The sequence below is a fragment of the Lissotriton helveticus genome, chromosome 1_1, assembly GCF_964261635.1.
Source record: "Lissotriton helveticus chromosome 1_1, aLisHel1.1, whole genome shotgun sequence".
Lineage (NCBI taxonomy): Eukaryota > Metazoa > Chordata > Amphibia > Caudata > Salamandridae > Lissotriton > Lissotriton helveticus.
Window position 1 is genome coordinate 1,369,570,912 of NC_136057.1, and position 12,733 is coordinate 1,369,583,644.

General features: G+C 46.4%; 1 protein-coding gene across 1 annotated transcript in view; it reads right to left on the bottom strand.

Annotated features, from left to right (window-relative positions):
• Positions 1-12,733, bottom strand: part of KDELR3 (KDEL endoplasmic reticulum protein retention receptor 3) — a 46,956-nt gene that overhangs the window by 13,373 nt on the left and 20,850 nt on the right. The window contains exons 2-4 of the mRNA XM_078683686.1: positions 2,600-2,700; positions 908-1,066; positions 532-784 (exon numbers count right to left, since the gene is read on the bottom strand). Of these exons, the coding sequence (XP_078539812.1) occupies positions 532-784; positions 908-1,066; positions 2,600-2,700 (513 nt within the window). The remainder of the gene's footprint in view (positions 1-531; positions 785-907; positions 1,067-2,599; positions 2,701-12,733) is intronic.

Here is a 12,733-nt window from a genome sequence, read left to right on the forward strand (position 1 = left end):
TGTGTATTTATTGGCAAATGGCCACTGTTTTGTTGAGAGGGCGCTTATAATGACCAAGGACTGGGAGTAACTGAATCACCATGTAGGTTGCGCGTCCTGCCTTTCACCCATTCTCAACGTGTTGATAGCAAATCCACAAGGACGAAGGAGCTGGCAGCTCCGGCTAGATTAGACCTACATAAATACATTATGAATAACTTTGTGGCCAAATTGTGCGTTTCTCTGAGTGGAAGTCTTGACAGCACAATGGAGGTGGGTTTACCCCCAAACCCTGGTGGAGTAAGTTCTGACAACAGTGGAGTATAATTGCAGATTATGAATTCAGGAAGGGTTTCTGGAAGAACTCTGGTTACAGGCAAGTAACTGTATTTCTCTTTCCCTACCTCAGAGGATGCTTTGTGTACTCTACTTACTTGCTAGGGCCTGTCCTCCCTTTCTATGTCAACTTTAATTGCTACCGCCTCTTCTGTTCCACCACCCCGACCCAGTCTCTGTTCCCCACCTCATTTTCCCATATCCCAGTCCTCCTACCTTTAGTGACGTAGAGATAGAAAAAGTCGCAGTAGAAGATGGTCTGCACCACCCCGGACACCACCGCGATCTGGTCGTAGAAGCCCTCAGTATGGTAGCGCCAGATCCAGTTGGCGAGGTAGAGCGCACGGTAGAGGCCCAGGAAGAAGAGGTAGTGGGTAGTGATGGCCTCCGCCTCACCCGTCTTGCTGATCATGAACAGCTGAGGGAGGATGGCCACAGACTCGAGGTATATGGAAAAGGTCCAGAAGATCTGAGGAGAGGGAGAAGCATTGACCATGGGGTGAGGTTGCGCTCCATACGAAAAGCATAATTCACAGATCTACCAACTTATAAACACCGTGACATGGTGCCTTTGAGACTGCTGAGCCTGTACCTCCAAGGGGGCGAACTCGTAGTTCTCCAGGAATGAGAGGCCAATAACTGGAACCAGCAGGAACTCCATGCGGAAGGTGTCGTTCTCGCTGTCGTAGGTCTTCCGAAGCCTTCTGTAGATCATGTATAAGGTGAAATAGCTGAACAGAAGGAAGACGACCTGTGGGGAGAAGCAGAGAACACTCACGTTCACTCCATGTGTGGAATAGCAGCAGGTCAGGGCTCAGATGCCCTGGCCGGGCGGCGCATGGGCCTCAGTGTTGGAATAGGGTATATTTTAAGAACTGTGCTTGGGTCTCAGTACGAGAGTAACAGGGGCCGCAGCAGACTGGGATGCGCCTGCATGCTAAAGGTTTTATAATCCTAAGGAGTTAGGTCCATCAGGGCGTGGGGTAGGTTGGACCCTTTTTAAAGTACAAAACATCAAAAATCAATATATACACTAAAAAAAAAATCATCAATAACATCATCCATACCAAAAACAATTCTTGCACCAAAACAAATTCTGATTTTTTTTCAGTGTATATATTGATTTTTGGATTTATGTTTGTAAAGTATCATGTACAATACTGTAAATATAGGAATGTACAGTTGTTCCCCCTTTTTGCAAATCAACCTTTATAAAAGTCTTGAAAGAAAAAGAAAAATTGAACGGTATAAAATAAAAATACCAGGTCGAAATTCAATAAATAGTTTTTGACCTATACAAACTGTGTTGTGTACAAATAAGGGTGGTGTAGGCAAGTTTTGCGTTTTGTGCATGCTAAAGGTGGCATGTCACAGGTGCTGGAGGGCACGGTAGAGCTGTGTCTGAGACTAAGCATGGATGTAGTGGTGGGTGCTGCAGGTCAGAGTTAGGGTGCTTGGTAAGAGCCTCCTGGGAGTTTCAACATCAGGAGGTTTTGCAGGTCGGGGTTGAGGTGCATATGCAGCAGTCTGTGCGGCTGCAGTGCCCGTATGCCAGGACTGTAGGACGTCAGCAGAGCTTCGTGCATCCCTCACTAGCCCAGGCAGTGGGCGCTGCTGGTCAGGATTGGGGTGCATCAGCAGAGCTGCACCTGAGGAGAAAGGCTAGGAAAGCGGGATTTGTGCTCCCAGCATCAGAGGTTTCAGAGGCAATGCCAAAGCGTCAATTGTGGGTTCTAAGAACCAGGACGGCTGCATCCAGCATGCCAGGGTTGAGGTGTCGTGGAAGAGCTCAATTTGACTCCTCATCCCTTTCAAGACTGTTGGCGCTGCGCCGAGGTGTATTGGCAGCTATGTGTTGTTTCCAGTGCAGCAATATTGGGGAGTGCTTTAATGCGAGTGACCGTTGTGTGTTAAAAGTCAATTACTCCGACAGAGTAATGTGGGGATTTGTAAAAAGTGAAGGAATTTTTTTCATGCTTTTGGAAGTTATTGCAGATTCAACCACTAGATGGCAGTATTATGCAAACCACGGGCAACTAACATACATGCTGCAAGACCATAGCGATCGAGGCCATACATTTTACCAAATGCTTTATTTATCCTTGAGCCCTGTCAGTGACAGGGATTCCCCAATTTCGCGGGTGCAGTGCTCTAAGATGGCTTTGCGAGGGCAGGGCTTGCCCTGTGTTTGTAGAGGCAGTAGCGGGCCTCGGTTTTGTTGGTGCAGCTGTGTCAGTTTCTCGGGTGCAGCGCTGTGCCCACTTCAGCCGTAGGCGATACATACCTTCATGCTGGTGTTGTACACGGAGATGAATGTGCTGAACAGATCCAGGTATCGGGTAGAGAAGACCAGGGCGAAGAGGATCTGGCTCTTGCCGGAGATCCCTGGGGGGAGAGAGCAGGGGTGAGTGAGTGAGTGGCAGTCATCTGGCGAGCAAGAACAGGAAGAGACTGGCACGACATTGTTGGGTGGATGAAAGGCGCCAAGCTCACCAGCCCTCGCCAGGCTGCTACGAATAGGAAAGATTCACACATCAGATCCCACTTGAGCTGCTTTAAAGCGCAGGGACTGATAAAGCTGGTTCTTCAAACCACCACACCCTCCTGCCATCACTTGCACAGATTGAAAGCGGAAGCTACTCGCCCTCGGCAGTACTCAGTGCTACTTGGCAATAAACAATTGATGCATATCTTTAAAACCAGGAGGGCACAAGTACAAAAAAAAAAAAAAAAAAAAAAAAAAAAAAAAGAAGAAGTGGGGGTCAGTGCTTCATTTGTAAAAAAGTAAATAAAATAATAAGTGCCATGGCTCTCTTCAGAAGGCCACTGCAGCTTGCACCACATATTGCCCCTGCCATGCTGCCATAGATTGTAACAACACACTACTAACATCACACTCCTACAAGTGTGACAATTCGGACTGCTTCAGGCCCCTAAAACTATAAGAATGGCTTGGGCGACAGGTAATAGTCATTTTTAATGCATATTGAATGATTAACTAACTGTTGTTATCTCTAAATTAGCCAGAAAGCGCCACCTTGTGGTAGATTGTTACAAGCACTGGTGTTGACACTTAAGTGCCGTGCACCAGAAACCACCAGCTCAAATTAAGCACTGTTGTTGGGACTAACCAAGTTAGGCAGTATGCAGGTAACTTCATAGCGCATGACGTCACAGCGTGTGACATCGCACGTGGCATCACAGGAAGTAACCACACAAGTAGTGACGTCAGATATTAAGATCTTACACATATATTTAGCAGGTCTATCATGAGTACATTTAAGTGTATTACGAGATTTAACAAATAAGACTTTGTGTAGGGTTGTGCCAAAAAAGTGGTGCAATCCTGAAGCAAAATCTGGGCATCAACTGATACTTTTTTTAAAAACTATGCCACAAAGTAATTGACAACAGAGAGAAACATGGCAGTAGATACGTTCTACTTACTTGGTTGCAAAGTTTGCATTTTAAAATATCTTACGGGGTTAAGGCACCTTCTGTAGAGATTTTTGTGTGCCCAGAGAATAATAATAATGGAAAGATAACTCTGGATGTTAATGCATTTGCTGGAGAGATCTGTGCTTTGTCTAGTCCCAGTTTTGAATCAAAGTAGCATAGAGGGTTAAAGTGTCACGGGCTAAACACATCACGTAACATGCAGCTGACAGATTTTTATTTTATGTAGATAGGTAAGCGGGTTACTGCTTTTAACAGAGAGCGTTTTGTTACTTGCAGGTCATAAATTGAAATCCTTCTATTATAACACAGAACTATGAAGGATATGTGACTCCTACACCTTGTAACCCTCGCTGTCTTATACAACACATCTTGTATATTGATTTACACACAGGATTTATTGTCAATGTATAATGTTTAAATGTCATTGAAAGCACTCTAACACCTGTGTTGGGATGAGTTGTGCTATAAAAGAAATAAAATAGTGGTATTTAAATAGTATTTTTGTGTAAATAGTGGGACAGATCAACACACCTGACATTCTTACAGTGCATGCATGTGTCTTATAGACAGGGACTGAACACAGTCAAAAGCATGCCTCTCTTAAGTACCTGTACAGTTATAACGAGCTGTGTGCCTTTCTTTCCACTCTTTTGCATATGAAATCTCACTTTGAGGCACTAGACCACGCCCAGTCAGCATACAGGAACAAAAGGAGGCCTGATGGCCCCTCAACTTCGGACTTTATCTTTGGCCCAGCTAGAGGTGAAAATAACAAACCCCTCTCACTACTTTTGCTGCTGGGAATGGAAAGCAGACAACATACAGGCGCTGCTGAACGTGTCCCGGTGTCTGAAAATTACACTGGGATAAGTTCAGCATATTTCAGTTGGGCCCAACTTGTCGGCAGGCTGGACGGGTCTACCCTGTGAAAAAAGTGGGTAAACACAGTGTACCCGCGGGCACCCCCGACTTATGCACTGTTAAAAACTTTCAAAATACATTGATTAAGGTCAACTGAATCACAGAAAGCAAAGCACTGATACGACAATCTAGTCTACACAGTTACAAACACACCAGGATGTTTAGTTACTTTGATAAAGGTTGCAGGGGAAGGGCAGTTTGGTGTTGAGCCAAGCATGTAATAGAAAATCCAGCAGTACTAGCAGTGTTCTTCATTGCCTAGTTCTCTGGAGATCCAGGAAACTCACCTTGCTGAATCTGATTCCCAATAGGTTTCCTGGGTTTACTACCGCAAACTACTTTATTCACAAATTAGGAAACTGACACTATTTCTGGGAGAAAGGGCAAGCAACACGGTCCCTTCCGGTGTGCAGCTGCTCAAGTAGGGCAGGCTTACAGACTTGTTGTCACCTGTGTCCCCTATTAAGATGGGAGTGAGATGGAAAACAGGACCATTGCTTCCAGGTGCTCTCTGCTAACATATAGCACACCCAAACATCAGAAGAGCCTAGGGTACTACTGTAGTGTTGTATGAGCATGTAATGATGGTACCTTGGTGGCTCCTGATGGATTCTGTAGAACTGTGACATAAGCATTAGAGAGTAGTGAATTGAATGCAAGTTTACAATGTTGAGCTTGCGGTTACACACAGAAGAATAAAGATGTGTTATACTAAGCTACGTGTGTGGTATAGTCTTCGGTGAGTACCTGGGCTGGGCAGGACACAACAACTGGCAATGAGATCGGAGAGAAGTAACTTGAAAAATTGACAGTGCTCTCCCAGAAAGTTTGCTGTGATCCAGCAATCTGCTTGTGCGTGCCAAATGTGCCTCTGTCGAAGTGTGGATTCAGCATTTTTTTTGCATATGTAGAGGCAAAGTGGAGCCCCAGTTCCGTGAAAAGCATTTGACGCTTATGAAAACATCACTGAAAAGTCTACACATCAGTGGCCAAGAACCTGCTGAGAAGGCCACACAAAGAGGTACTACACTACTACGCAGTTCAAAGCCATACATTCATACGGAGTGATAACGGTATAGGTGGAGACAACCAGATGTCAGAGAACACAAAGAGATGCTTAAAGGCAAAGTGATACAGAAACAGTCACCTGCTTACTAGTCTTGAGTGACGAAAGCCACTGCGCTGGAGGAAACAACCCCAGAGAAAGCACTCAGGATTGTGCTTGCAGAGCTGTCCATATCCAAAGTGGCATGCCATTAAAGCTGTTGGGTGGCAGCTCAGAACTACTCCAGAGGTCTCCTGAAAGCAAAGGGCTCCCATGGAGACCAATGGGGAGGTCAAGGTTCCACCAGGCCGTAGAGATGGTCTGGCAGGTCTTAGCAGACAGCATAAGGAACTCCACCCTTAATGTTAGCCTATCTAGTAAATGGTTACAATGCCACAGCCTTCTTGAAATCACCACCACCATTTGATACTGCTAAAAAGTTGAATATTGACGACAGATGGACTGCTTGGATAGAGAGATTTGATGATTTCATTGATGTGACTGAAGAAGCAGACAACAAAAAAAATTATCATTTACCTTAAGAATCTTGCTGGTGAAGGCTTGAAAGAAGTCATAAAGAAAAGGCCGAGAGCTGACAAAATTACATACAGTCAAATCAAAGTAGCCTTGAATCTCAAGTTCCATCCAATGCTAAATGTAGATTATGAAAGATACATCTTCAGTCGAGAAAGACAGAAAGCTGGTGAGACGATCGACAAATTTGTTGAGAGACTGGATATGTGCATCAAACACTAGGTTCAATAAATTTAACAATGAGGAAGCTATACGCCTCAGAGTGATTGACAGATGCATGTCAGATTCTTGCTGAGAGAAACTCTTAGTCTGGAGTGAGTTCTCATGGCTGCCAGTGCTGAAGAGTGTGCTGATCGACAAGCTGCTGACATGGAGGCCGGAGGTGCTCAGAATGAGTCAGTCAAGAATGGGAGAAATAAGCAAAAGCTCAAGGCCAAGGGGCACAGTGAATTTTCCACAGAAAAAGAAGTTATGTTTCAGGTGTGAATTTTTGTTTCCACACAAAGGTAAATGTCCCGCTTTTGGGCAGGTGTGGAAAGGAGAACCATTTTGTGACGTGTGTAAGGTGAAAGAAAAACTAGGTGTGTCACGGCTCGAATACAAAATGGCTGCTCGAATGTTCCAGAAGCGACGTTTAACGGACGCCAAAAAGGCCAAGCGACCACATGAACTGAGGCGCATCAACACCAAACGAAGTCGATTGACATCTAAATCTTCGTCAAATACTTCTTCTCTGTCAATATCAAGTGTAAGTGAAGCAGACGTGAGTTCCATGTCGATGTTAACCTCCGACAAGCATGCGCATGCTGGACTTGCCGCCGGTGAGGAAAAACATCAGTCCAAGAGAAACAGACTTGAGAAATAACCAAAGTCATTCAAACATTGTCCAAAAATCACATTAAAGGTCAATGGTTGTACAATACCTTTCAATAATCGATAGTGGTGCATCAATAAATATTATACCTGAGGAGAAATATCATTAACTGTCTCCAGTACCCCGACTTATGCCATCCAAAACTAAAGTGTATACATGGGCTTGTGAACACTCCACTTATTCTTGTATGGGAAGCCCTTCATGCTTGTCACCGATCATCAAGCATTATTGACTATCTTTAGAAATCCAAAATCAAAAATGCTTCCTCGCATTGAACGTTCAGGTCTAAGATTGCAAGAGTACAACTACACCATCGTGTATCATCCAGGGAAAGATCAGAACTCTGTCGACTACATTTCACAAGTGCCTCTACAATGCCCTAGCACACATTTTAAGATGGTGATGCCTACATACATTTCATTGTGAAATCAAGCACTCCAGCTGCTATTTTGATAGAACAAATAAATTGTCACTGCCACAAGTCAAGATAGTGACATGCTGAAACATTGTTACACATCAGTCTTGGTACCAGCACCCTCGACCTCTTACCAGCGACAGGAAATATCGAAAAGTTTAAGAATGTCAAAGATGAACTGTCCGTTACTCAGGAAGGTATCATTATATGAGGGTCGAGAATCGTCATTCCAGAGAGTCTGCGACAACAGATAATTGAAGTGGCCCATGAAGGACACCGTGGAATTGTTACCACCAATCAAGCTCTCCAAGGCCGATTCTGATTTCCATATCTCGACGAGAGGGTTGAAAAGGAATTAAAGGCCTGTCATCTATGCAACTGCCTGAAGTCAAACACCACTCAACACCCGCTAAGCATTTCTGAGTTGCCACAGCATGCATGAGAAAGAATTGTAGTGGTCTTCTTCGGTCCTCTTGACAACGGACATCACCTGATGGTGATTGTTCATGAACATTCTTATTTTCCATTGGTCGAAGATCTCTCATCTATCACTCAAGAACATGTCATTGAGAGATTAGACAGCATCATCGCAACCTGGGGTGTTTCTGGGATTTTAAAGTCTGACAACAGCCCACCTTTCAACAGTCGGGAATTCAAAGACTTTCTCAGTCATCTTAATGTGAAGCATCAGAAGAGCACTCCTCTGTGGCCACAGGCAAAATGCTTTGTCAAACATTTCATAAGTACTCTAAAGAAAGCTGTCTAGAGTGCTGTACTAGAAAAGCTTAGCCTTAAAGCTGTTCTGAATTCCACTCTTCGAGCTTTCCGCGCAACCCCTCACTCGACCACAGATGAAAGCCCTACAACCTTGATATTCAGGAGAGCTATGACGACCAAGTTACCTCAATGGGCCAATAGAAAATCAAATGCCAAGGAAGAAACATACATGAAAGATGTGGGTTGTAAGAGGAAAATTAAAGCCTACACAGACAAACCTCGACATGCACAAGATGTCAACTTTACGAAAGGAGATAGAGTTCCTCGTTTGTCAGCTTAGAAAACAAACGTCTGATGCTCCTTTCAATGCTGAGCCATTTTATGTTGTGACCAACAAAGGACACATGAGGACTGTCCAGCGTCCTGGGAAGTCCATTACACAAGTTCCTTGCATTTCAGATGTATGGCTCTTTGCTCGTCAGGCACTGATGTCATTGCAGAGAGTGGGTCTGAAATGACACGTGAAGAACCCCTGACTGCTGCTGTCTCTCCATCACCAGCACCAGTCATGGATATTTCCATTGCCAGTCCCCAGTTTCTGCATACATGGTTGGGATGTGTGATACACGCACCACGAAGACTTATTAAGGAGCTCTAATTATATATATTTGTAAAAAAAAATGTTAGCAAAGGGGTAGATGTAGTGCCGAGTGAGCATGTAATGAAGGAACCTTTGCGGCTCCTGATGGACTCCGTATAACTATGACATCAGCATTAGAGCATAGTTAATTGATGCAGGTTTAGAATGTTGAGTTTGCAGTTACACGCAAAAGAATAAAGACGTGTTATACTAAGCTCTGTGTTTGACGTAGTCATTGGCGAGTACCCGGGCTGGAGAGGACCCTACGACTGGCAACAAGATAGGGGATATGTAATCCAAAGATCACCACTACAGATACCATACTTTATCCTCCTACCCAGCCCTGGAAAACACATTGGCATCCACAATGTCCAACTTATCAGTATCTGCGGAGAACAGTTAAATGCCAAAGGGAGCCCCTTCGGGTTGGCCCTATCCATGTACGGCAGCCAACTCAGTTGGTTGTTGTCCAACAAGACTGTGGACCGTGCTCCGTAGAACTAGACCTACAACCTCCAAGGGGCCCCACAGCCAGGAACAAAGTATTCCTTTTTGGTAGTCACATACTCCTGCGTCCTCTGAAAAAGATGGACATCTTAAGGAAAGTAAGTGACTCCCTACCCAATCTCTCACTGTCTGCTTTATGTAAATTGCTGACGCTTGATTAGGGGTAACTATTTGTATAACTTTTGGACTTGCTGGATCGGGGTTCTTTCAGTACAGAGATGTACCTAGCACATCTTTCAAGTGCTTGAAGGCACTTTCACAAGACGAAATGCGGGCTGCCCATTTTGGTTCTATCGGTTGGATGCATGGTAAGGAAGTTGCCTAACTTTATTCATGGAATAGCGTGTGATAGTACGCATTTATTGGTATCGTAGCCTGGAGCCCCTGTGTAGTTTCCTTAACATACAGTACCTCTGTCCACATTGGCTCCTGCTTGTGCAGGACCTGGTCCAGGTGGTTAGGGTCTTGATGTGCACAAGGGGGTAACACAGCCTCTGACATGAAATATTAATGGTTTGAATTCTGGTGCTATATCTGCCCTATTTAGAGTTAGTTGATTGTCCCGTTTGTGGAGACCCCTCTGACTTTGCTATTAGGTCAAATAAACTCCTCCAGAAGTGGTAAAAGGCCTGAATTAAAGTGGCTGCTCCACCATCATTCGGTAGAGTTAGCTCAGCGAAAACAAAACCACAGAAACAGAGGTGGTGGTATAATATTACTTGAATGATGGTAAACACCCGAGAATATTAGGAAGACTACAGATGTGGGCACTGACAGCATACCACCAGTTTGGAGGTACATTTTCGCACCCATGCTCAGGACCAGTAATTCCAACACCTGACATGGCTGGTAGCAGTTTTCTGTTGGCGGTTCCCCCACAAAGGGAATTTTCCCCTGTTGGGTGCATCTACTTTGGTGGAAAAACCTACGCCACTCTTAAGGTTCTAAGGGGCATATGTACAAGCCCCTATCGCCACCACAGCGTCATTTTTACCAACGTTGTGGTGGCGATAGGGTTGCCCCTTATGTACAAGTCAGCGTTAAGCCACTTAATGTGGCTTAATGCTACCCTCCACATAAGGCCCCCTTTCACGCTATATTTAGCGTGAATGGGGGGGCAGTGGGCGTTCCACTGCAACACCCATTCATTTTGACGCTGCCCACGTATGTACAAGGGTGGCATACATAGGTGGCAGCTCCAAAATTAAGACCAGGTAAATCTTGGTCTTAAGTTGGTGAAACGAAAAGAAATGCATTATTTCTCCTCGTTTTTGCTTTTTAGGTCTCGCCTGTCAATGCGCATGCGCATTGAGCAGAGCGAGACTATAGGGCTTTAAACAAAGTTTACCTAACTGCGGCGATTTGGTGCTGTGCCCGTGGCTTTTAGGTCAATGCGCTTGCGCATTGACCTAAAATGCGCGTGCACATCACCAAATCGCCGTCCGTTCCCTCCGCCGCACTCCTCCCACACCTTTGAAGTGAAGCTTAGCTTCACTTCAAAGGCCCCTGCTGCTTAACACCCTCTCCCCACTCCGCCCCCTCCCCTGCCCGCCATGTCGCATTTCTCCTCCCCCCCTTCTCTGCCTTCAATCCGTCTTGTTTTATAAGTGATGTAGGCGTAGGCGAATACATCACCAACAAGCACGTGTGTAAATTCCATTGTTTATAACAGCCTGTCTCTTTTTTCTTTTTTTTTAATTAGGTTTTATGCGGTTTTGTAGGTTTTGTTGCAGTAACTACTATATGCGCACTATTCACGTTTTGTTATTGCGCCTGTTTTGAACCATCCATGCGTCAGCCTTTGCAATGTTATCTCAGCCGAAACATTACTTAACAGCCACGTACACCACGGGTCCCACGCTGCACTCCTTCACAGAGCGTCACCCTCCCTGCATCTGTTGATGCCAAAAATAAACAGCAAGTAGACAAACATTCCACCCGCGTGCAATGAGAGACTTGCACGATGGATTAAATGCATATGTAAATGCTTCTAAATATTTGTACTTTTTTTTTTTGTTTTTTTACTAAATGCTGCCCAGACGCGAAGGCCGCTGGACTTCCTTGAAATAAACATCCTCTGTCTCCAGGGCTGTCTCTCAGGAAAGGTTCGCTTTAGACACCATAAATTGTGCTTGCTGCCCCCTCCCCGTACACTTAGCAGGCCCCCACACGGCGGCCTGCAACAATGGCAGGGGGGCGCCTCTCAACACATCATTAAGGCTGTTTTACCAAATGCAAATACAGCAGAGGCGCCTCAAAGACCGTCTCATCTCTCACCCTCACCCTCACTCACCCTCAACCCCTCACCCTCAACCCTCACTCACCCTCACCCTCACTCACCCTCAACCCCTCACCCTCACCCTCACTCACCCTCACCCTCACCCTCACTCACCCTCACTCACCCTCAACCCCTCACCCTCACTCACCCTCACCCTCACTCACCCTCACCCTCACTCACCCTCAACCCCTCACCCACCCTCACCCTCACTCACCCTCAACCCCTCACCCTCAACCCCTCACCCTCAACCCCTCACCCTCACTCACCCACCCTCAACCCCTCACCCTCACTCACCCTCAACCCCTCACCCTCACTCACCCTCACTCACCCTCAACCCCTCACCCTCACTCACCCTCACTCGCCCTCACCCTCTCACCCTCACTCACCCTCACTCACCCTCACCCTCACTCAACCCCTCACCCACCCTCACTCACCCTCTCACCCTCAACCCCTCACCCTCACTCACCCTCACTCAACCTCACCCTCACTCACCCTCAACCACCCTCACCCTCAACCACCCTCACCCTCACTCACCCTCACTCACCCTCAACCCCTCACCCTCACTCACCCTCAACCCCTCACCCTCACCCACCCTCAACCTCACTCACCCTCACCCTCAACCCCTCACCCTCACCCTCAACCCCTCACCCTCACCCTCAACCCCTCACTCACCCTCACTCACTCACCCTCAACCCCTCACCCTCAACCCCTCACCCTCACTCACCCTCAACCCCTCACCCTCACTCTCACCCTCCCTCACCCTCACCCTCCCTCACCCTTCCTCACCCTCACTCACCCTCACTCACCCTCAACCCCTCACTCACCCTCAACCCCTCACCCTCACTCACCCTCAACCCCTCACCCTCACTCTCACCCTCCCTCACCCTCCCTCACCCTCCCTCACCCTCACTCACCCTCAACCCCTCACCCTCAACCCCTCACCCTCACTCACCCTCAACCCCTCACTCACCCTCAACCCCTCACCCTCACTCACCCTCAACCCCTCACCCTCAACCCCTCACTCACCC